Raw genomic sequence first — 22,347 nt, 5'->3', positions numbered from 1 at the left:
GAGTCCCAAAGACAGAGCAAGGAGCTAGTTTACATATGGGTTTTATTCCAAATTAATTGTTTAAGGAATACAGCTGGCACATGAATAGTTGGGCCAAATGCTAAGCACCAAGATGGAGAAAGGACTGGGGACTTCTTTAATTGCAAGTGGCAACAGCTGGGGAAGTCAAAGATCACATTGAACCAAAGGTGCAAGGAAAAAATATGACTGGGGCTGGGGAGAGAAAAAAAACCACATTGGAGTGAAAGAAATTATAATCAGGAACCATCGGAAAAGAAAGATGCTGGACAGCAGATACAGCTAGCGACTAAAGGCACGGAAAATAGAAACTGGTGTGGTTTCTGCTTATACCCAAGGTTGTGGCTCAGCTACAAAAAGGGGTCACTGGCCAGTCCTTGTGCCTTCCACAGCCCACAGTCTCCTAGGAAACATTACTAGTCCTTTTTGAAACATGCCTCACTTCCATCTTCTCTTTTCTCATTCCTCTGCTTTCTCACCAGACAATGTCCTGTTTGCTGTCTCTCCATCTGGCTGTGCCTTTAGGACCCAGGATTATAGGGAATTATTTATTGTCAAACCACCAGAAGCACATTTAGTATGGCAAACACAGCCTGAAAGTTGTTGGCAATGTTCATAAATAAAAACTTACTGAGATAAAGACCAGATTGTATGATGTGCATTTCCTAAGCCTATGCAGCTAAACTGTTGCCAGAACTATGTACTACTCATAAGATTAAGTCACACAACACATAAAATGTGATCTAACTCATAACTGAGGGAAGGAAATGAGGCAAGATTTCTCATTCTGTGGAAAGAATTAGCATAAGCAAGAGTTTGAACTCACCTTTCCCATGGGTCTGTAGTAAAGCTTTTACAAATGCCAAGGAACAAAAGCTGGAATAGTCTTTTTCTTTTTCTACATTGAGACAGTGTTCTTTTTCTGCCCTTCTTCCTCCTTCTAACTGAAGACTGATCTGAAATGCCTAATGGTGCTAGGGAGATACCCATCATCTTGAATCTGAACAAAAACTTCAGAAGAATATAAACTGGTGAGATGAAAAGATGTGGACAATGCCCCTTAGGGAAGACTAGAAAGGAGGACTGCAAACTAATCCCTTTGGAATCTGCTGCTGCATGAAAAATGTGCTCCTAGATATAGAAAAGTCATCCTTTTGCCTAACATGGAGGACTAATTCATAAAGAGAAATTTAAAACAGCTATAATTTCTGAAGGACATTTTGCATTCTTCGCTGATGGGAATACCCTTCAGATGTTCTAGAGATCATAGAAATGGTATTTACAGCTGTAGTTTTGGTAGCTAGACACAAATCTAACAGATTTTCTCCTGAAAACAAATAGCAATGGGGAAAAAAAATCGAAACCAGAACAGCTGAATAGATGGAAATAACACTCACTGGCTTGCTTGCAAAGCCAAAGGAGCAGTCTTTTCCAAAATGCTTTTTCTAAGCCATTCCCCATCTGTCCTCTTTATTCCCCTGGAGACCTGCTTACTCCTGAGATTTGCAAGAAAATTCTGCAGCGTGTGCTGCATATGATAATAGGAGAATGACAGAGGTTGTTAGTTCCCATAGTTATTCTGAAAACCTTTTTTTGTTGATCAAATGGAGTGTTTATATATTTACAGCTGACTGATACAGCTTCCATATGTGCTGGTGAGCATTAAGCTGCTCATAAAAAACAGTCTTGCATATCTGAAATACAGGACTCTTTAATCCCATCAACAAAATAAGGGGCTTGTATTTTGCCCCTAAGAAAAACTCCATAACATAAAATCACTGGCTTCAAAAAGCATTCCTGAAAAAACCCAATGATTACCCTTGCAACTCTGTGGCATTGCCGTAGCTGAGTAGTCTCTAGTGGTGTACCCCAGGGGTCTCTGTGGGGTCCAGTAGTGTTCACCATCTTCATTAATGATCTGGATGATGGGGTAGAGTGTACCCTCAGCAAGCTTGCTCACATGGGAAGAGTGGCTCACATGCTGGGGTCCTGCTACCAGCCAGAGGGACCTCTACAGGCTGGAGAAATGGGCTGGCAGGAACCTCATGAAGTTCAACAAGGGGAAGCGAGAAGTCTTGCACCTGGGGAGGAAACACCCCATGCACCAGCATATGCTGAGGGCCACCCAGCTGGAAAGCAACTTAGCAGAAAAGTACATGGGTGTTGTGGTGGACATCAAGTTGAACACAAGCCAGCAATGTGCCCTTGTGACAAAAAAGGCCAATGGTATCCTGAGCTGCATTAGGAAGAGTGTTGCTGCGAGGTCGAAGGAGCTGATCCTTCCCCTCTTCTCAGCAATGATGAGGCCACACCTGGAGTTTGGGGTCCAGTGCTGGGCTTTGTAGTGCGAGAGAGACATGGACATACTGGAGACAGTCCAACAATGGGCTACAAGTGGCAAAGGGATTGGAGCATCTATTCTACAAGGAAAGACAGAGAGAGATAAGACTGTTTAGCCTAAAGAGCAGGCTCAGGGGGTTCTCATCAATGTATATAAATACCTGAAGGGAGGGTGCAAAGAGGATGGACCCTGGCTTTTTTCAGTGGTGCCCAGTAACAGGACAAGAGGCAATTGACACAAACTGAAACACAGAAAATGCAACTTAAACATAAGAAAAAACTTCTTTGGTGTGTCAAGATGCACTATGTTGGCAATGGCCTAGAAAATGCGTTTAGACTGACCTTCAAGTCTTTTCAGCTTTTTCTTCAGTCTTACCCTACAAGTGGTTCTTGTAGGTGCTCAGAAGTTCTCCTGAGTTACTGTGGATATCCTGTCTGGACGCTGATGAGAACTCAAGTTGCTAAAGGGCAGAATTAGGGGAGGAGAATTTTTTTAAAAAAAAAAAAAGCTGAGGGTTTTGTTTTTAAGGAAATGAAAAGTACTTTGGCTTATCATGCCCCTGTCATGAGGAACCTAAGCCATAGCTCATTTCCCTTTCAGATATCTGGCACTACAAACAGTCATACAAATGATTAAAAAGCCCTCACTAGCCTTTTTTTGGTATGCCTTGCAAGCACAGCTGGAGTTTGCATGGTTGGCATGTCTGTTTTTGAACCATTGACCTCACTGAAATCACAATGTGGTCGAAATTCACTTGTCTGGCCCTGGCTCTTTTAAGACAGTGGCTTCTAAATAATCTCCTGCTGTCATTGTAACTGTGAGCATCTGTTGCTGAGGTACAACCAGCCAGAGAAATGGTTTTCTTTCTGCCAGATATGAGATTACTTGTGCCTCTTCTTTGGTAGGAAGGAAAGCCTGTGCCCAGATGAGACCACCCTGCCTCTTACCTTGTACCAGCACTCTCTGCAGTCCCTAATCTTGCACAAAAAACACACATGCCTTTGGTGAGTTGTTCTGTCTGTTAGCCAGCAATCTGACTCCATGATAAGAGGCAAGCTAGAAAGCAAACAACACTCAGCATGTTTGCCTTTCCCCAGAGGACCTCTGGAAAAGTGGAGTCTGCCCTAGCCACCTTTCTCTCAGACGGAATAAGACCTGGAGATGTGCCCTTCCTTGCATCCAGTCTTGGGAAGCACTTGCTCTCCTTCTGACTTTTAACCATCACAGGCAAAATAGGCTGTGGCTGAACTTTGTGGAGAGCGGGCAATTTGGGGTATGTGCCACATCGGTTGCCTGGTCTCCTTAGTATGCTTTCATGGGTAATTTGGGTCCTTGGCAAAAAGACTCCTCCTGCTTCCTGTCTGGTTGATCCCAAACCCAATGCTGTCCAAAGCCCTGGCCCTGACTAGATACCAAATCACGTTCCATCCACTACTTTTTGTCATTCTTCTGAGGACACTGCTATTCTTTGGTTTCTGCTCTAGGGACTGTGAAGAATTCAAATTTCTTGCTACTTCCAGACAGTGGGAAGCAAAGTAATTCCAGTAGTCTCCACTTCATTCTCCCGAGGGGAAGTGCAAATGGGCAGGAAAGAGCTGCTTGATTAAGAGGACACTTCTGAACCTCCAGTTTTGCCAAGACATCAAGTCCAGAGGCTTAACAGATTTCTCTGCCTCATTATTGAGAGCTCTTCACCCAGGGGCAGGAACTTCCACACTTCACAGAAACAGTACAGTTCAGATATAAAAAAACCTGTGCTTCTAAACATCGTTGCATATTTTGCATATGAAAAATCCCATCATCCTATGAACCTATGTACAAACATTGCAGGACCAGCATATGAGGTAATTAGAAAAAACAGTCCTTTCTATATCAATTAATGCTATTTTCCTTGAAGACTATACAAGGTAGGAGTCACAAGTATTCTCTGCCATTTAAAAGTCTGCACTCAGCTTTGAAGGTGGCCTTCAGTGAGGTCCTCACAAAAAGCTGTCAGTCTCTATAATAAATATTAAGCAAAAAAAAGAAATTCTTTCATATGGTGACAGTGTTGCAGGACTAGGGTGTGGTGTTAGGGAAACAGAGTAACTCACAAATCAAAGAAACAAAGAAATAAATCAGTTTTCCTTGCTCTGGCAGTAGGATTTTCTGGAACAGGGAAGGCTGTGCCTCCTCTATCTGCTCCCTTTCATTATTACCTTCTGTTCCTACAGAGACAAGATGAGCTATAGGTAGTACCCGATTTCTATATTTGCTCACAGGTTTGGTTCTAATAATCTGCAACTCAAAAAAACACAAGCATAAGGGAGGGAGACAGCCAGATCCTCCTGAGCTCAGATTTCCAGTGGGTACAACAGTGCTCAGCTTCTCAGCTGCAGTAGTGGTCTATGGAAAATAATGTTTCACAGTTTTATATTTTTAATTCTCACACATAAGGTGACTCTGAAAGCTGGGACTTAGCAACATCTGCTTTTACAGTCAGCAGACTTATTTATGTCTATTCCACTCCAGCTTGATACTTTGCGCTCCCCAAACTGGCTGAAAAACACAGAAACTAAAGGGCTTGCCATTTTTGGGAAGTTTTCCCACATTCTTTAGGAAATAGGAGGCTTGAATCTTTCAAAACCAGCATTATTTCTTAGTTCTCCGGATAAAGCAGATGGGTTACCAATGGAGGACCATGCTTTAAATTAAATATTTGCCATATGATGATTTTTCTATGTGTTGTTCTTATTTATGATGATGTTTATGGTTTTGTTGTTTTAACTTCTGAATTTCTCAGCATTTCTGAGTAAAAAAAGTAACCAATTTTATATATTCACTCAACTGTTGTTTTGTCCTGCTTAGGTTATGGATGGACTTGATGATCTTCAAGGTCCCTTCCAACCAGGATGATTCTATGATTCTGTGATTCTATGATTCTATAGTAAGGAACGTGCCCAAAGTAGACTTTTTACAATGTCACATACTGTTTCACTGCCTCTAAACTGCAAGATAGAACTTATTCCCCTCCTACTCTCCTCTACATACCAGAACTTTCATAGATTTTATAACTATAAGGATTTGATAACTATAAGTATTCTTTGCTTTCTGAATGCAAAACAGGACGACCAGTTGGGAGCGTTGAAATGTAAGTGGCTGAAACATTCCAGGTCAAAGTTATTTGAAGAAAATAAATTGTTTAAATTCTTGGAATGACTGTACTGTAGTTTATAACTTTGGTGGCACATTAATTCTATTTGAGGCAGCTGTTCATTTGCATCTCCATGCAATGTGCAGAAGTTACTCTATTTCCAAAAGAAAAAGATCCATAAAAAATGTCTTAGGGAAGTTTCAGGCTATGTCTCTTCTGGTATGTACACAGTGTTGAGTGATTTCTTACAAACTGGCAAGATTTTTTTTATTATTTTGTATTTTAATAAATGGATAAGGCTTTACATTTATTTTTAAACAAAAATGCTTGTGCAAGCCTATGAACTTGTTGAAAATTGTAGATATGGTCACCAAGGCCTGAACACCAATGAAAATAAACACCTTGCATAAATCTCCAGGTTTTGAAAGTTGCAGTTCCTACCACGTGCAGCTTTAATTATGTTATGCAAGGGTGGTACAAGGGGCCAAACTGGCTCATGTAACTAGGGGAGGGAAAGCAGAAAAATTTAGCCCACAGTTTTCCACCGAATCAGTCAGAAACCCAGACATGTTTTAAAGCAGTCAGTGACTAGGCTCCCTGGCTGAACTTATTAGTGATAGGGAAAAGAAAACTGTCCATGGTTGTTCCTGTAAGTAACAAACATTGCAACAGATTTAAGGAGGCCTGTGAAACCACAAGATCAACTAACAGTTGCATGCTGCAGCCTCTTGGGAGGAGAGGGAACACAATGCTGCCAGTAGCAAACAGAATTTATATCATGGGGTGTGACAGAAGTTGTATAATACTGCATAGAGAATTGGCACTGAGAAAGCTGGAGGCTCTGCAACATGAAGAGTCTCCCCAGCATCAATGCCAAGGGAAGAAGAAAGGGCTAAGCACCAAGTCCTTTACTCACAGAAAATTTTCAGATAGTTATTCCTATGCAACCTCCATACTTTCATGTGTAAAATGATCCACTACACCTTTGAACACTAGATAATATGTCAGCTGAATGAACAGTAGGGGAAATAAACATGACTATAGCAAAACCATTCTCATATTTGTTTTCTCAGAGTAACTGCAGCTTCAGACTCCATTACCACAGAAGTTTGTGTAAAATCAAATATGTGATAAACATCCTTTAGCATTGGCTGCTATACAAATAGTGAATGAGAAATACAGTTTTTGTCAGCCTGATAGAAAAGGAACTTTACGCAGAAGGAGCCAACTTTTATCAGCATGGGGATGTTTTTGGGGGAAGGTAGACATTTTGATAGAGAAGAATACTAAAGAATCTGGTGAAGGAGGACAGCAAATGAGGTTTGCTGCTATTTAAGTCTAGTACCTGTTGTGTGTGAGAGCATGGATGAAATTGATTTTCAGAAGTCTGAGCAAACCTCAGAGATATTTCATTATGCAGGTACCCAGAATTATACATAATTCAAACACGAGTCTCACTGTTCACAAAGGCATATCTACACCAGAATCTGCTTCATAATTGAACTAGAGTACTGGCCTGAAGTTTGTATTGCTGCTGTGTTTGGTGATACAGGGGTTAATTAAAATTTAAATATATCTAGTCACAACAACATCGCGTAACTCCAGCTAGTTCTACTTAAAATTGCTAATGTAGACCTAACAAATATTATACTGTTAAGAAGCTCTTTGTTTCTTATCTCTGAAATTAATGTTATTATCCTAGACTAGTTAATTTACACGTCTAAATTATGTATCATGTAGTTTTATTGACTAAATTATGGTAGGATTTACTATGCAGTGAACAGTCAGTTGTATCCCTAAGTGAGGCAGTTTAGATGAAGTCTCCAATTCAGATGGACAGACTTAGATGCCACAGAGTTACAGGGTGAAATACTCTTCCATGTTTGAGAAGATGGTGTCATGATTTAACAGTTCTGGGGTCTCTCTACTATTAAACATGTTCCTTTTGCAGGTTTTTTTCAAACCCCTACTAGTAAAATATTCTCTATTTTGAAAGCCTGGCTCAGCAATGATGATTTAAATTACTTTAGGTAATTTTTATTCAGTTGGCACAAAACACCTGACCAAAGAACATTAATTTGAAAAAAGAAATTTGCTCCTTTAAGCATGTTTCCCTGTAGAAAAGCTGTAGTCATGTTTCCTATATACTTTAGCAGGGAAAAAAGTTAAATCACTTGATTTTGCTTTCTTCCAAGCACCAACACTTTTTTAACAGACACTCAGTTAACTTCAGTCTCATATACTGGCAAGAAGGTCTTCAGCTGTAAGATCTTGGTGATGGGTTCCTCTCTTTCCTGGTAAAAGTCAAGCCCAGTCAGGAGCTCCACATCCCGAACACGTGCAGAATGAGCCTGAACTCTTTCTTCAACCCATTCAGAAGGTGGCTTATTTTCCTGCCAAAACCAAACAAGAACAATGTTCAAACACACAAAAGGTGCTCTGTTGTTTGGTGGTGGTATTAGACAATAACCAGTGTTTGAACTGGTTTCACCAAATAAAGGCATCCAGTTGATAAAACATCTTCCAAGTTTTCCTAGGCATCTTTGCAGCCCTGCATTTAGGGATCTCATTTACACAGAAGCAAATGGATGTCTCCTCTTCCCACCTCCCCACCTCCAAAGTAACAGAGAAACAAAATTATGCTGAAATGGCAAGGATGACTTTTAACTACAAAGTACAGTTGAGTCATGTTTTAAATACACAAGTAAGGATCATTTCCGTTGCAGTATAAATTAAGTGCAGTACTCAGGCTAGCCAAACAACAGGCACCTGACAACCTGAACAAAGTCTTTACAGCAGCTCAGTCTTGACTGTTGGACAGCAATAATAATGGAAATGTAAACACTAATCAATCAAAAAATGTTATTGCTCAATTCTTAATTTTTTGCTACAAAGTTGTTTCGTGAACAGATGGTAATTTGCTTTTCCATTACCAATATCTGCTTCTGACACAAATGGTTCACTAAATTTACATCCCTGCAAGACACAATGAATATAAATTGCAATGATATTTGGGGTTTGTTGTTAAACTTTAGAAATAGTAGATGTTAATTTCTAAAGTATAAAGACACATTTTTAATTTTGTATATTTATTCAACTCTCAAGTACCAAAAAGATCCCCAGGCAGTTGTGGATTATCCACACCACAAATGTGGAGACACCCAAGTTGTTTCTAAGCAGCACAAGCTTGCACCTGTCTGGAGCTGTGAGTTCAAAGTTATAAATAAATTAAATAAACACAATTTTAGTGCTTTGAGGGCCAGTTCAAGTCTGTGCAGCTATACTTGTGTGTGGGGAGACTTTGTAATACACACACTGAGCTAAGGAACCCTTTGCACCTCAGAGTTTATGGAACAGACACTCGGCTGGCTCAACAACACATATTACACTTGGCTAGTTTATTTTATTTGCTACCACACAGGGGATTTACACTCGCAGTGGCAGCATAGATGTTATTTAACTCAGGTATGAATTTCAACTGCAGAACAATCCATCTAAATGTCTACTGTCTAATTTCTGATAAAGGTGGAACAAAGGACTGAATTAATTCTTCTAGCTCACTGGAGGGCGTAACACTCCTAAAGCCTTCCACAAAGCTATCTCATCATCCTGTTGGCTGTGCTGCTCTTCTAAGCCCTTTCCAGGTGACAACACTTCCAAGGCCTCTTACCAGACCCTTCTTTCTTCTTCTTCCTTGCTTCCTATCAGCTCATTAGATCAAGATACCTCTTCTGGAGCTTCTTACTCCCTTAGTCATTGCTTTAGCTCTCAACTCACTTGGAATTAATTAATTAAACACTTAGATTCCTAAAGATTCTCCAGATGACTGGATCCCACTGGGATTCAGTTCACAAAGCATGGAAGCATATGGGAGCATAGAACTATACTTACAGCACAGCTTTCAGTGTTGTCAGGTCGATGAGGAATGATAAAAGAAGAAACATCCAAGGAGCCTGGACAGTTCAGTGGTGTATAGAACTTGTTCTTGCAGCTAGTCAGCACCACAAAGTAATGGGTTGGGACGGGGATTTCTGTATTGCTTACATGCCTACAAAACAAACATTAACTCAGGGATTTATCTAGGATTAAAATTACTGATGTAATTAGTAATATATAATAGAATATAATATAGAATAGAATAGAATAGAACTTAGCTTAGATCTTCCACTTCTATATTACTTTTATTTATTTTATAATTGAAGTAAGTACCTGAGCCTCACTATTTGCTTCATAAACAGCCAAACACACATTAATTAGTCCTTTTGCTATAAGCAATTCCACTGAAACCAACAGGATTCCTTACATAGTCAACACTTTATTTTGCCAGAAGCCAGAGATCTCTACATCTGGAAGAGGCAGGAGAGAGTTTCATATTTGCCCTTCATCACATTAAGAATTTTAGCCACATGAAACTGAATTGGAGAAGAGTGATGAGACTATTAGCTTCTAATTCCTTGCCAGCAAGAAGTGTCAGAATAATGACTTGTGGCTATGAACTGTAGAAACCAGTTTAGGATAGACGACAGGAAATGTCTGCCTCCCTTTTCTGGCTATTCTGTGAACATGGTCACTTTTGTATATAAACTTATGAAGAGCTGAAGGTTTCCCAAATTCACTCTCTATCTTCAATATTCAACAAAACACCATCCCTGAAATCATTCTGTTGCTTCGTATGACTGACTAACCATGCTGAATACATTTATTCCAAACTGTAAGACAACATTGTGTGGTCAACTGGGTATTACAGGATTCTGCTTGGAAGGAAGTTCTAGTCTCTCCTCCCTTCCACCCTCCTACTTCGTGGCAGAGCTGACTTTCCTACTCTCAAACCATTTTTTGACAGATGTGGTATTAAGTCTAGTCATGAATAAAACATCTTCAGTGACAGATTCAGCTGTGCAAATTTCCCAGCACTTTTCAACTACATAAGTGTTCTTACTGTCAGAAGGCATTTTCCCTATATTTGGAAAAATTAAAGTTGTTCTTGTTCTTTTTTTTTCCTCTTTCTGTGCTCATTCACTAAACATAAATAATTGGTCTTTATCTTTTATATTTATCTTTTTTATGTAAGTCTCCTCTTATTCCTGTTTCTATGCAGAGATTAATTTTAAAATGTATTTTATTATGCTACCAGAGCTCACCAAAATGTACCTAGAATTTGTCAGATTCCCAAGTGACTTCTGTGAACCATAGCTATGCAAAGGTAGCACTCAGGAATGTTACCTGTTATGTTCCCAGTTACATGATTCAATGAGGGCAAACACAGAAATCTGATCTTTGATAAAACACATCCATTTGAGTCAACAGGGAGAAACAACACACAGATGAGTGAACACAACATGAAAGTGAGAAATTTATGCTTAAACACAACTTCTGGGTATTTAGATGTCACACAGTCTCCCGGTATTTCTGTTGCAGAGGCCCAAAAATCTAGGCATAAGCTTGGGAAGTTACTGGTCTGTATCTGTGCATGTCTACATAAATACACATGTAACTGCAAAGCTTTTTTCTCTTTACTGGATCTTCAACTACTACAATACTGTATCTGTTTGCAAGAGTATTTGCTGTTGTATGAGTAACAGTGAATGTAGCATTATAAAGGTAATGTTGCATTCTCTATGATACTTTTTTCTTTCTGAGTAGTAGCTTGTTTCAGTGAAAATACAGTGGGAAATAATCTGGAGTTTGACTTCTGGCTTTTCCATGTACTTACTGCTTAATTTCATCAAGGGTATCAAAATGGCCATCATAATTGTAATCAAACACTGGTCCACTGATAACATTTACTCCATTCCTTTCTCTAGCATACTCCTGAAGAAGCGTATTATGGAAATAATCCCATATCTCTGTCATTAAAAGAAAATATAAGCATATTTAACATAAGTTTGAAGTTATTTCACCACTAAAGAAAAATAATATAGAACATTCACTATCGATGAATAATAAAAAGTTCCAAACTCAACTGCCTGTAAAATCAATTCTTGTTTCACAAAATCTGAATTTTGTCAGAAAGGACATATTCTCACTCACCTTTGAAAGAGGCATGGTAAATGTTATTACAGCTCTGCAAGGTCCACTGCACTGCTGGAGACAGTGTGTTCAATCTGAAGCTGAAACTACAATTCTAGAGCTGAGCAGTCATTTATTTCTAGCCTATCTGCTAGCACCTGCAACTGCCAATTAGCAGGAATTAAGAGAATGGTTTTCTGAGAGGAATATTTACCACCTGAGAAGTACTCTAACTCTATGGAACTCATGTCAAATACCTCTAGGCAATCTGGTTTATTTCACAGATGTAATCTGAGAAAACACAGTTTGTAGGATATAAACCAGTGAGATTATTTGAATATTCACAGCTACCATGGCAACATAACCAGATGGGTTTTGAGGGTTGAAGACATCCCCTACTGATGTACCTCTTGCTTATGGATTTTTTCATAATGTCTTTGATTTACTTGAAAGATGAAAGCCAGTTAGGTTTTCTGGATCTCTGTTTTTTATATGACATGAGTGAATTAATAAATGAGGTCTGAATGTAATGAAAATCACTGCTTTTCCTCCAGCTTTCTGCCTGATGGAACAGGCACTGTAACAGGGCACTGCTTGCAAACTTTGCAAAAGGATAGAAGAAGTGCTATTTTCATTCACCTTGAGCATTTCCCCAAGGGAATATTATGATGAGAGTTTCACAGTTAGCATTTTATGTTAGGACAGCACACAGGAGAGGAAGAGAAAATTCAGAAGAGGTACACCTAAGCAGAGGTCAGACAGGAATATAAAAAAACTAAACTTAAAAAATCAACTCACATCACTGAATTTTAAAATTTCAGCCATCTACTTTTCAAAAGTTTAAAATATATTTGCAAAAGATCTGGATATACTGCAGGCCATGCATTAATGTTTTTAAGTCCTTGTCATAGCTTTATCAAACCAAGAACAAAAATTATAGATAATTAATCAAAAATAATCAAAACTTTGCAACCTACCTCTGAAAGCTCTATACATGGGAACAATATTGCTGGTGAGTAAGGCATCATACTGTTCAGAAGCAGATGAATTGAAGTCTATATAAAAGAACAAAGTGTAAATTAATGAAACACTACACAGAGATGAATTTGATTCATATGTCACTATAAATTGCAGGTATATTAAATGCAGTTACGTTTTACACTGGAGGATTAGTGTATAATCCTATTGCAAACTTATCTACAAATTTATTTGTTCAATCTGTTCAATAAACTAATTACCAAATTTTACAATAGAAAATGAAAATTCATACAGAAGATGGGGGACAGCCCTTCACTCCAACCTGCTACATATTTCGAACCAGTTTTCTTCACATTCAAGTTATTCCCTTTTTTATTTTTTTTTTAATTTTTTTTTCTTCTTTTTTTTAAATTAAATGTTCCAAACTGAAAATTTTTAGATACAAGTCATGCTTTTGGTCGGTCTACAGACACTGGAAACCTTTTTCTGCCCAACATGCTGATCCAAAGAAGTTTGTTTTGGTGTTTGGGTATATGTTTAAACATAAACCCACATCCAGCTGATTAAGACTTTCTAAGCTCTGGCTATAAAAAGAACCGTGCTCACTGGGAGGATAGAGGAAACTGCGGATGAAGGTCAGCCCTTCTGGGTAGTTGGAACAATTTTGGCTCTGAGCAACAGGGATTCTAACATCAGCCCGCAGACAGTCTGAAAGAGTGGGAAGAAGAGATGTGTTTTCCTGTGAAATGGGAAAAAAACAACAGTATTACACCCACAGCTGTGGCTAACCCATTGCTTTGTATGGTTTTAACTTTCTAGAACAGACTACATTGAATCTTCTCCTATTTTCATAGTGAATCAGGTCAATGTAAGTAATGGACACTGATGTTTTCTGCCTAATGTTTTTCCTCTAATTCTGTTTTTAACTGATCCAGGGAAATACTTATGCAGCATGTAAAATTGTAGTAACAAAATAACGTTATGCCTTAGGCAAAAACAGGTGACAAGTTTGACTCATTTGTCACTTTTACATATTTCTGGAAACACAAACTTGATGTCACATCCTCCTGGAAAGCAGATAGTATATAAAGATGACACTATCACCTCAGCTTAGCATCTGAGGAAGCTGTTACCATAATAAGAGTCTGTGTTGCTCAAGAGTTAAAGATAAATAAATTCATAGAAAACTCAGTACATATTACTGGCTAGATTCACTATCTTCAGCTGAGACATGTTAACATGCACACTAGCTAAGATCTGGCCAAAACTGATCCTGATGAGTACAATTGTTTATATAACCTTAACTTTTTTTCACTATGACCTTTTCCGTAACCTTTATCATAATTTTATGATAGCATTAACAAAAACAGCAGAATATATTTTTCTGTGTTTATCTGCATTTTCTTTTTCATACTCATTTACATATAATTTATTTCCATTTTGGTAGGAATGGAACATATTTTTTTTCTTTATACATTTATACACAGTAGTTGAACATCTAAATCAATCTTCATTACATTGTTTACTTTGATTGGCTAAAACCAAGCAGAAATAAAGGACTCAAATGTTCTTCTTGTACCTCTTTGTACTCCTTGATTTAATTTATTGACTTACTTTTATTACAAGTCTTGTAGATGCCCATATTATGGTCAGCTTGTATGATAATGAAAATTGTATATACCATGTGGAATGAAATATGAAAGACAAAAGACTGCCTTTGCCACCTGGGTAGATAAACTGTCATTGTCCAGCAAATGTAAAACACAATACAAAAGTGACATCCAATTAATTTGAGAAATTTGTCCTTTCGAGTTTCCAAAACAATAAGGCAGTGTTAATGGATCAGGGTTACTGAAGAAACCAGTATTTTAAACTAAATAATATAATAGAACTAAATAATAGAACTGTGATATTCAACAATGGCTTCAAATTCTGTGTGATCTCTGAAGAGAAAATTGAGCCAAAGTAACAAAGGTCAGGGTAAATAGGCAAAAGACTGTCCTGAGGAGAACTTCATTCTTCTCAATAAATGCAATGGTCACAGCTGATATTTTCCAAATACAGCAGGTAATCTACTTCTGACCTATATCATGAACCTAGGTTATTAATAGTATTCACATTTTCTCCAACCAGAAGTCATGAAGACACCACTCAACTCTCTTCTCATTATTTCACTTTTTTTGAAGCTAATTGTATAAGTTCCAAGGCAGGAGGACATTGCTTTAAAGCTGGCTGTGACAAATGCAATACATCATATAACTTGCATTTGCACAAACATTCTCATACATTTAGGAGGGGAAGGTTGCCTGTGGCTGTTTCCACTGGAAATCACAAGAGAAAATTCTCCGTCTGAAGAAATGAGAATTCATAATGTACCCATGGACTCTCAAAGTACTGAAAAAGCAACCACTCAATAACATTTCACCTTGATTTTTCAAGTATCTATAAGTAAGCAAGAAAACAATATCAAACGCTGTTGAGAGATGAGAAAGGCAATGTCTGCATCACCTTTTTAGTACGAGATCAACAGTATTAGCAGTATTGCTAATTTTCTGTGAACTAATATACTCACTCTGCTACAACCCATCTTCATTTTTTTCCTCAAAATAGAGGAATAAGCTATTTTTATCAGACGGTCTATAAATAAGAATAGAATAATGATCGAAGAAGCTGTTGGAAGTGCTCATTTATTAAGAAATGAGATCTTGACAGCAATAGCCACCACCTCAAAACTGCAGAATCAGAAAAAAAACCTCATCAGGAATGGACCAGCTTTAACCATTTGGCTCCTAGTCTTTCAGGTCAAAGAACCACAACGTATTCTGAAGAAAACAGTTACAACTTAAAAATGGCTTTGCCTGTCACACCATGCAATACCTTCTCAGATGCAGGTTATTGTCTTTTGACTAGCCAGTAGTTCATGTGGAGAAGCAAGAGCAATTTGCATCTGCATTACATGGCAGACTAAGCATCTGCTGCGGTCTGTCATGTCAACTTCATCCACCTCCAGGAACCTTTTTTCAGTAGTCAAGAAGAAAAAATACTAAACCACAAAAAACAGAACTCCCGTAATCCCCAGTAAGATGAGCTTTAGTTCAAAAAATGCCAGTGGTTTATACAGGTCTCATCCCATTGCAGGACAGATTAAGGTTGTTATGTATTTTTATAGTAAACTTTGGTTATATATATATAATATATAATACTATATATTATTAATAATATCCCTGATCCTGATAGCACATGCAAGTGCATTAATACTGTGCAGGCTTAATCAGCTAGCCCAGTTTCAAAACTTCCAAATCACACAAAACCAGTAAAACTCTAGCCTACATAATCTATTTTACTGTTTAAGCTCTTATTTATAACTACCTAGTGTCAAGAAATGCCTCAACTTGCAAATTGTGTGAATCACTGCACAGGCTTTAGCCACAACATAAATAACCAAGGATGCAATAAAAATTCCGTAGAAAATGCCATTTTCTGTCATTCCCAAGTATTGTAGCCAAAGCTCACAGTTAAAGGCATTAGCTCCATCCCTTTGTCCTTCCGCTGCTGTTACAATCAATAAAGCTTTTTTTCTCTTGATTACCACATGTTGTCATTAAAAACCATTCTATCAACTAACTTACTGTATCAGGTAAGTCAGTGAGAGCCTCTACACTTACAGCCTTTCACCTTTGTGTCTTTGAGAGTATTACAGAGGAATTTATTCCTTCCTACTCTATCCATAGAAAGCATACATTATTGCATTAGAGTCTGCTGAAATTATACCCTCAAAACCTTGTGTCAGTTATTCTCTGCTTCCCATAATGTTGCATAAACCACTACAAAAAACTCCCATAAATACACGTTTCTGTAGATTTAGATGTTATATTGGGCAACAACTTTCTTTACACACTTCTTCTCCAACTGAGAATTTGGTTTTCAACATGGAAAATGTCTGAAAAGTTATTTGCCCTTTTTTGAGCTTTTTGCTGCTGGTGCTGAAATCTGGTGTGACTTTTAAATCCTTTCAAAGCAAAATCAGAAAAAGCCTGCCCACAATTAACTGGTTTTCATTAGGGTAATGCACTGTCCTAGTAAGCTATAAGAGCAGATCATCAAACATGATGAAGTAAAAATAAACTTTCTTGAAACTTACTAGCCTTCTTTGGGTTGCATTTGTGATCCTTCACCCAGATTATGAAAAATCTATAGAAAGTATGGGGCAAAACTGTCTGAAATACTAACATTCTAGCAGGATATATTTCATTAAAATAATTTCACCGTGTTTGTACTGATAAAATAAGATCATGCAGACTTCAATGACTTCTCTTCAGACAGGAACATTAGTATAAAGTTATTTCCTTAGAGCAATTAATTAAGCCTGTGAATGTCCACTAGTTTGCTGACCCTGCAAACTCAAACAGTTTATTCTAGAGCCACATACCCTTGAACCTCAGAGGTCCTCTCAGCTGTAATTATGCTTTTCAGGAATTACATAATGTAATAGAGAGCAAAACCAGAACATACAGAAGTATGCATTAGTACAAACTGTCTTGCGGAGTTGTACAAAGGTTTGTCAATAGCAAGAAGATCATGATATTCATAGGAAAGCTTAAAAGCTTCCTATTTTGGAAATCACAGCCTGCTTTTCCTCAGGAATCAACAGACAAATTGGAACACTGTTGACAACGTATCCCCTTTACAGAACAGGCTTAATAGATCCAGCTTACCAGCAGCTTTACTCTTCCAAAACTTTTGTGCCCCTGGCAGATGGCCTTCCCACTTGTTAAAGAAAAATATTATAAGACAGTTGAAACTTAAAAGATATCAAAGACCTTTTTTTTCTCTCACATATAACGGCCTTAGTCATATGGTGTCAACCAGTCTTTAACCAGCATTCCTGATGAATGGATCACATTTTCAATCTATTATATCACAAATTCATGAATAGTACAGATATTTGATAACTTACAGACTTATTCACAGTGTATGCAGTCCACAGTGGCATCTTGATATTGTAGCTGTATCCACTCACATACTGATGATGTGAGAGGAGGCAGTAGACATTTTCCTTCTGAAGAACTCTGGGTCTCCCATAGGGCAAATGATAGGAGTTTGCCCTCTTTACTAGAATTTAAGCAATAGTTATTAATTAATTATTCTATAACATTTTGGATGGGTCAAAGGTATATGAGAGAAAAAAAAAAAAAGTAAAATCAAACATTAATAAATAGAAATAAAACTAACAGTAAACAAGGATGTATGTTTCTTTAAATTGTTAGCTTCTGAGTGGAATTAAAACATGTAGAAAATGTTTTTTATGTCATGTTTAACATACAGAAGTTAATGTAACACAGCACCCTTGGAATTTCTAGTTTCTTTGCAATTTCATACCAATATAAATCTTTGAAACTTGTCTTGCCAGTGAATTGAAATTTATGCCTTACTTGGCTAGGAAACATTAGGAAAAAAAGTACACAGAAATATCTATGGGAATTTTTACTCAGAGAAAGGAAAAATTATGGCTATAAGGTGGGGAACGATAGTTATGGCATATAGCCTGGAAGTGCTCAGCCTTTCTCCAAACACCACTGAAACCTGTGTGATTTTTTTCAAGATTTTAATGGGATTCAGTTCTGGCTCCTACACATGGATGTTGCTGTAACAGTATCAATCAGCTTTTTTTTTTTTTTTTTTTATAAATGCAAAGAAACAAGAAAAAAAAAAAGTTGTGGTTCGACTTGGCTTTCCCGCTTCACTTCAAATTGCAATTAACATTAAAAAATTCCGACTGAAACCAATAATATAAAATCTAAACCAGGAATAGATATAAAAATATTGCTGCCTTTTTAATTTCTTGCTACTTACTTTCTTCTTCAGTGAGATTTAACCTCCTATTTAGTTCTGAAGCATTTTTCATCTGCAAATTACAGGAGAATCACTGAGAATTAACCCGGAGTTTAGAAAAAAAAGCAAAGGAAATAGAACATACTTGATAAAGGTAATTAAAAGATCCCAGAAGCCCCTACTTACATGCTCACATGAGCATCCCAGTTCATGTATGGGAGTCAGACTGGAAACTGGACATGAAGAAGGAGACGATTCTTCTTTTGCATGTGAAGGACTGTAAAAGGGTTTTTTTAAGAGGTGATTCAAGCTGCCATGTGTTCCATTGTTTGGTGCTGGTGTAATACGCAGCAAATCTGTTGAAACATTTGAAATTCATAAACATATTCTGAAGCTATTTTAGGACTGAAATGGCATTTTAAAAACCAATTATCTTTCCAATTCTACATATTTCCTGATCATTCACTCTAAATACAGAAGAAATAGCTTGTTCACTTATCTAAAGTGTTACGGCAACTCCTACCATCACCTTGTGATTTTCTAGGTATGAAGGTTCATTGCAACATTCCACTGCATCAAGATTTGGTAATTATGTATTTGAGTGCTGTTGATACCATTTTATACTTCACCATAAGGTTCATAAGATTAGATGATTTAATACCAAGTGCAAAGGTGATTGCAAAAGCATCACATTGTGAAGCACACTAGCCTATTGAATTTTTGTGTGATGCCTTAATCTATATTTTTTGAGGAATATACTTCCTAATTGCACACTGCTGGAATTGCAATGGCCCATCTTAAGTTACAGGTAAGAGCAGTAACTCTCTACAAGATTGCTTATCCCAAAATTCTTCCACAGCCACCATTTCAATAGCAAGCTCATACAGCAGGAGAGATTCTCTCTGATTCTTTAGTGGACTCCTGCAATCAGAAACAACCTTCAAAGCACACTTATTTCTGGAAGTGGATTTTTAGCACTGCACAGAATGCAAAAGAGCATGGCTTCAGTGTTTTGCGTGAAAAACCTAGCTTCTGAATTAATTCACTGAATTTTTAATTCTCTTCTTTTAGCTCTTACAACACTGGTATTAGAAAATAGAGTTGCTTTATGGTCTAAAGTACAGAATTGTTTCTACTCACCACACATAAGGTTGTAAACTTCAATGTTTTCAAAAGCATCCACCTCTGTTTTCTCTTTAAAGCTTGGGCCATATGCTAAGAATATAGCCTAGATTGTAATAAAACAAAAGTTGTCATCTAAAGACATGCCAATTAAAAATCAATATACTTGCATTTTACAGAAAGAGGGACACTGAAACAAAATCGTCTTTTCACAGTCCTAAAAGTTACCATGTAAGATTGTTCTAGCAAAGAAAGCAAATTTTGCTCATTGCATATAATTTGAAGAAAAACGCAAAATGTTAATTCATTTCTCAGGATACTTTAATCTATAAAATTAATTCAGGGGTGGGTCGTTCTGTAATATTTTGATGCATGCTTACCAAAAAAATGTTGTTTGCTGTTTCAAATTCACACCTTTTTATGTTTTCGTTGCAAATGTCAGTAACAATGCCATTTCAACAAATGCAGAGTTATGACATTCACAGATCCTATCTAACAGCTAGTATTGAGCCAAAAATATAAGCATTGTGGCGGAGATGGGGTTTGTTTGTTTTAATACATATTGCATTCTCAAAAGATTTTGGGTCCCTTAAGAGCCTATTGCCATGGCTAAAGCAAGGAGCAGGGAACTGGGGAGACCCATCCCAAGCTCAGCAGAGACCTGTATCAGTACCACCAACTGTGCAATGTAGTGCTTAGGTAGACCTTGCAAGCATTGTAGCAGAACACATACTATTTACAGTCTTACAGTCTTACAGTAGCTTCTACTGCTTTATAGGTCTCCTGAGCTGCCTGCCATAAGATGCAGGAAATATGACTAAACCAGACAATTCTCTGTTCTAAAATAATATCCTCATCTTCCCATAATAGAAAAGGAGCTCTTAATTTATTTTAAAAAGACAACTTTAACACATTTTGCTTCTTTATAAAGAAAAAAAATTCCTCAGACTCTGTGCCACCAGCATAAGGTTATCTGTGATTAAGATATCCATGCTAACCAGAAATTACCTTCTTTTTGCATGCAAACATTCAGCACCATTCTAATCAGTGTGTTGACATATGGTTTTAATATAGTTGTGAAGATCTGGAAGAATCTGAGTCTTAGGCACAGAATATGGGACTAGGAGTGGCATGTTTGACCTCACTTAAAGGTTCACATCACAGAAAGTACATGAAAAAAACCAAAAAGTTCAAGACCTCAAAATATTTTTGCTATAACCAGAAGTGAAAATGAGATGAAACTGCAATACGGGCTATACTAATATACAGGTTTTACTAAAGACTTTTTTTTGCTGTGATGATAAGATTAAGTCTTGTAAAATAAGCAGGGACAATGAAATTCAGTTTATTTGAGCATACAGGTTTTCAGATGACTAACTGAACTCCCAGAGCCTATGGAGATGTTTTAGTCAGTGCTTCAGCAGAAGAGTGAAAGAATGAAAGAATTCAGTGTCCCACAACTAAACATGGTATGCTTGGTTTACTGTAGTCTATCCAACTCCATGGAGCTAAGGTGAGCCCAGAGTTTTACTACAGGATCCCAAGGAAGCAGGCCTTGGACACATTGATGAAGGCAACACAAATATGTGGATCCAGCATGTGTTCACATTTTACATGTCTGGGTGACACAGAAGAAAAAACTATCATATATTCTATAGTCTGGTGGTTCACCTAGCACATCATGACTTTCAATATAAGAAGATGCAAGACTTGAACAGAAATCATCTTACCTCCATACTTTTAAATTCATTGTTATAGCCATGGTTACCCCCTTCACAAGATGTGTAACTTCGATCTCTAAAAAGGAATCATCATATCATGTAAATAGCAATGTTACAAAAAGAACAAGTTCATACTAGTAATTCTGAATCTCTGGACTCGGGGTGAAGGAAAGATATGGATATGTGTGTGTGTGAGTTATAGAATGAATAACATGTCAGAATAATCTGACTTATAATGACTAATACTTGTTTCAGTTTACCCATTGCTAAGATACATGGAAAGATAAAGACACAGTCATCACAGTTGTTAAGAACATGTATCCTCTTTCCAAGGCCACAAGAACATTTGAGCACAGTTTTAAAAAGGGTGAATATGGGATTTTTCAGTGGGCAGTTCTTTTTCTATGTCCAGGACAATTATTTGGTTGCAGTAAAACAAATAATCAAGTCATATATGAATTGGGCATTTTCAGCAGTTTGAATAGCCTCGAAATTCCAATTTGGCTCAGGCTTCTCCTACTGCAGTACTGTAGTTCAGTAAATACAGGCTTTGCACTGAGTTTTCAAAGCCTCAGGACTAAGGTCTGTCTGAACTACTCTTGACTTGCTCAGAGCTATTTTTTACTGTTTAGCTCTTACAGCAACTTTTTGTCATGACAAACTAGCTATGTCTAATCTGTTATCAGCTTATCTTTGTATGGCAAAGACACAGTTTTTATAGACATGGCAATATCAACCAGTTATTCTGTGTAGAATGCAGACCCCAAGGCTAGAAGCAACTGACCAATAGTCGGTTAAAGAAATGCAGATCTAGAATTGTGCAAAAAAAGACTAAACATAAGTAAGAGAATAAAGAACAAATATCTAACCCATGTAGAATGTGCCATATCTAGTGAACTGATATGTAACGCTAACTTGCAGGCCAGTGAAGAATGAACAAGCTGTAGTGTTCACATCCATCCAGGAAGGAATCCATGCAGGTCACAGAGTGAGAAAGAAGAAACATTGACCTCATATTCCTCCTGAGGAAGGACTCTTAATGCTGTTTACTGGCCATATCCACACACAGACCAGAGTGACCACATCAACTTTAGGACCCAGAAGGGTAGCGGAGGGGTGACTGTAACACCAGGAAAAGGGCTAGATACTGGGAAGGCTTTGCATAAAAAATTTAACTGCATTATTTTTGAGAC

General features: G+C 37.5%; 1 protein-coding gene across 1 annotated transcript in view; it reads right to left on the bottom strand.

Moving 5' to 3' along the window:
• Positions 1–7,711: 7,711 nt before the first annotated feature.
• Positions 7,712–22,347, bottom strand: part of ENPP3 (ectonucleotide pyrophosphatase/phosphodiesterase 3) — a 36,391-nt gene continuing 21,755 nt past the window's right edge. Inside the window, exons 14-23 of the mRNA XM_009999219.1 lie at positions 21,164–21,230; positions 19,452–19,539; positions 18,498–18,667; positions 18,333–18,384; positions 17,437–17,591; positions 13,086–13,218; positions 12,479–12,556; positions 11,206–11,338; positions 9,384–9,540; positions 7,712–7,885 (exon numbers count right to left, since the gene is read on the bottom strand). Coding sequence (XP_009997521.1) covers positions 7,712–7,885; positions 9,384–9,540; positions 11,206–11,338; positions 12,479–12,556; positions 13,086–13,218; positions 17,437–17,591; positions 18,333–18,384; positions 18,498–18,667; positions 19,452–19,539; positions 21,164–21,230 — 1,207 coding nt within the window. The remainder of the gene's footprint in view (positions 7,886–9,383; positions 9,541–11,205; positions 11,339–12,478; positions 12,557–13,085; positions 13,219–17,436; positions 17,592–18,332; positions 18,385–18,497; positions 18,668–19,451; positions 19,540–21,163; positions 21,231–22,347) is intronic.

Source organism: Chaetura pelagica, unplaced genomic scaffold (genome assembly GCF_000747805.2).
Source record: "Chaetura pelagica isolate M959 unplaced genomic scaffold, ChaPel_1.0 scaffold90, whole genome shotgun sequence".
NCBI lineage: Eukaryota > Metazoa > Chordata > Aves > Apodiformes > Apodidae > Chaetura > Chaetura pelagica.
This window is presented reverse-complemented; position numbering and strand designations above follow the sequence as displayed.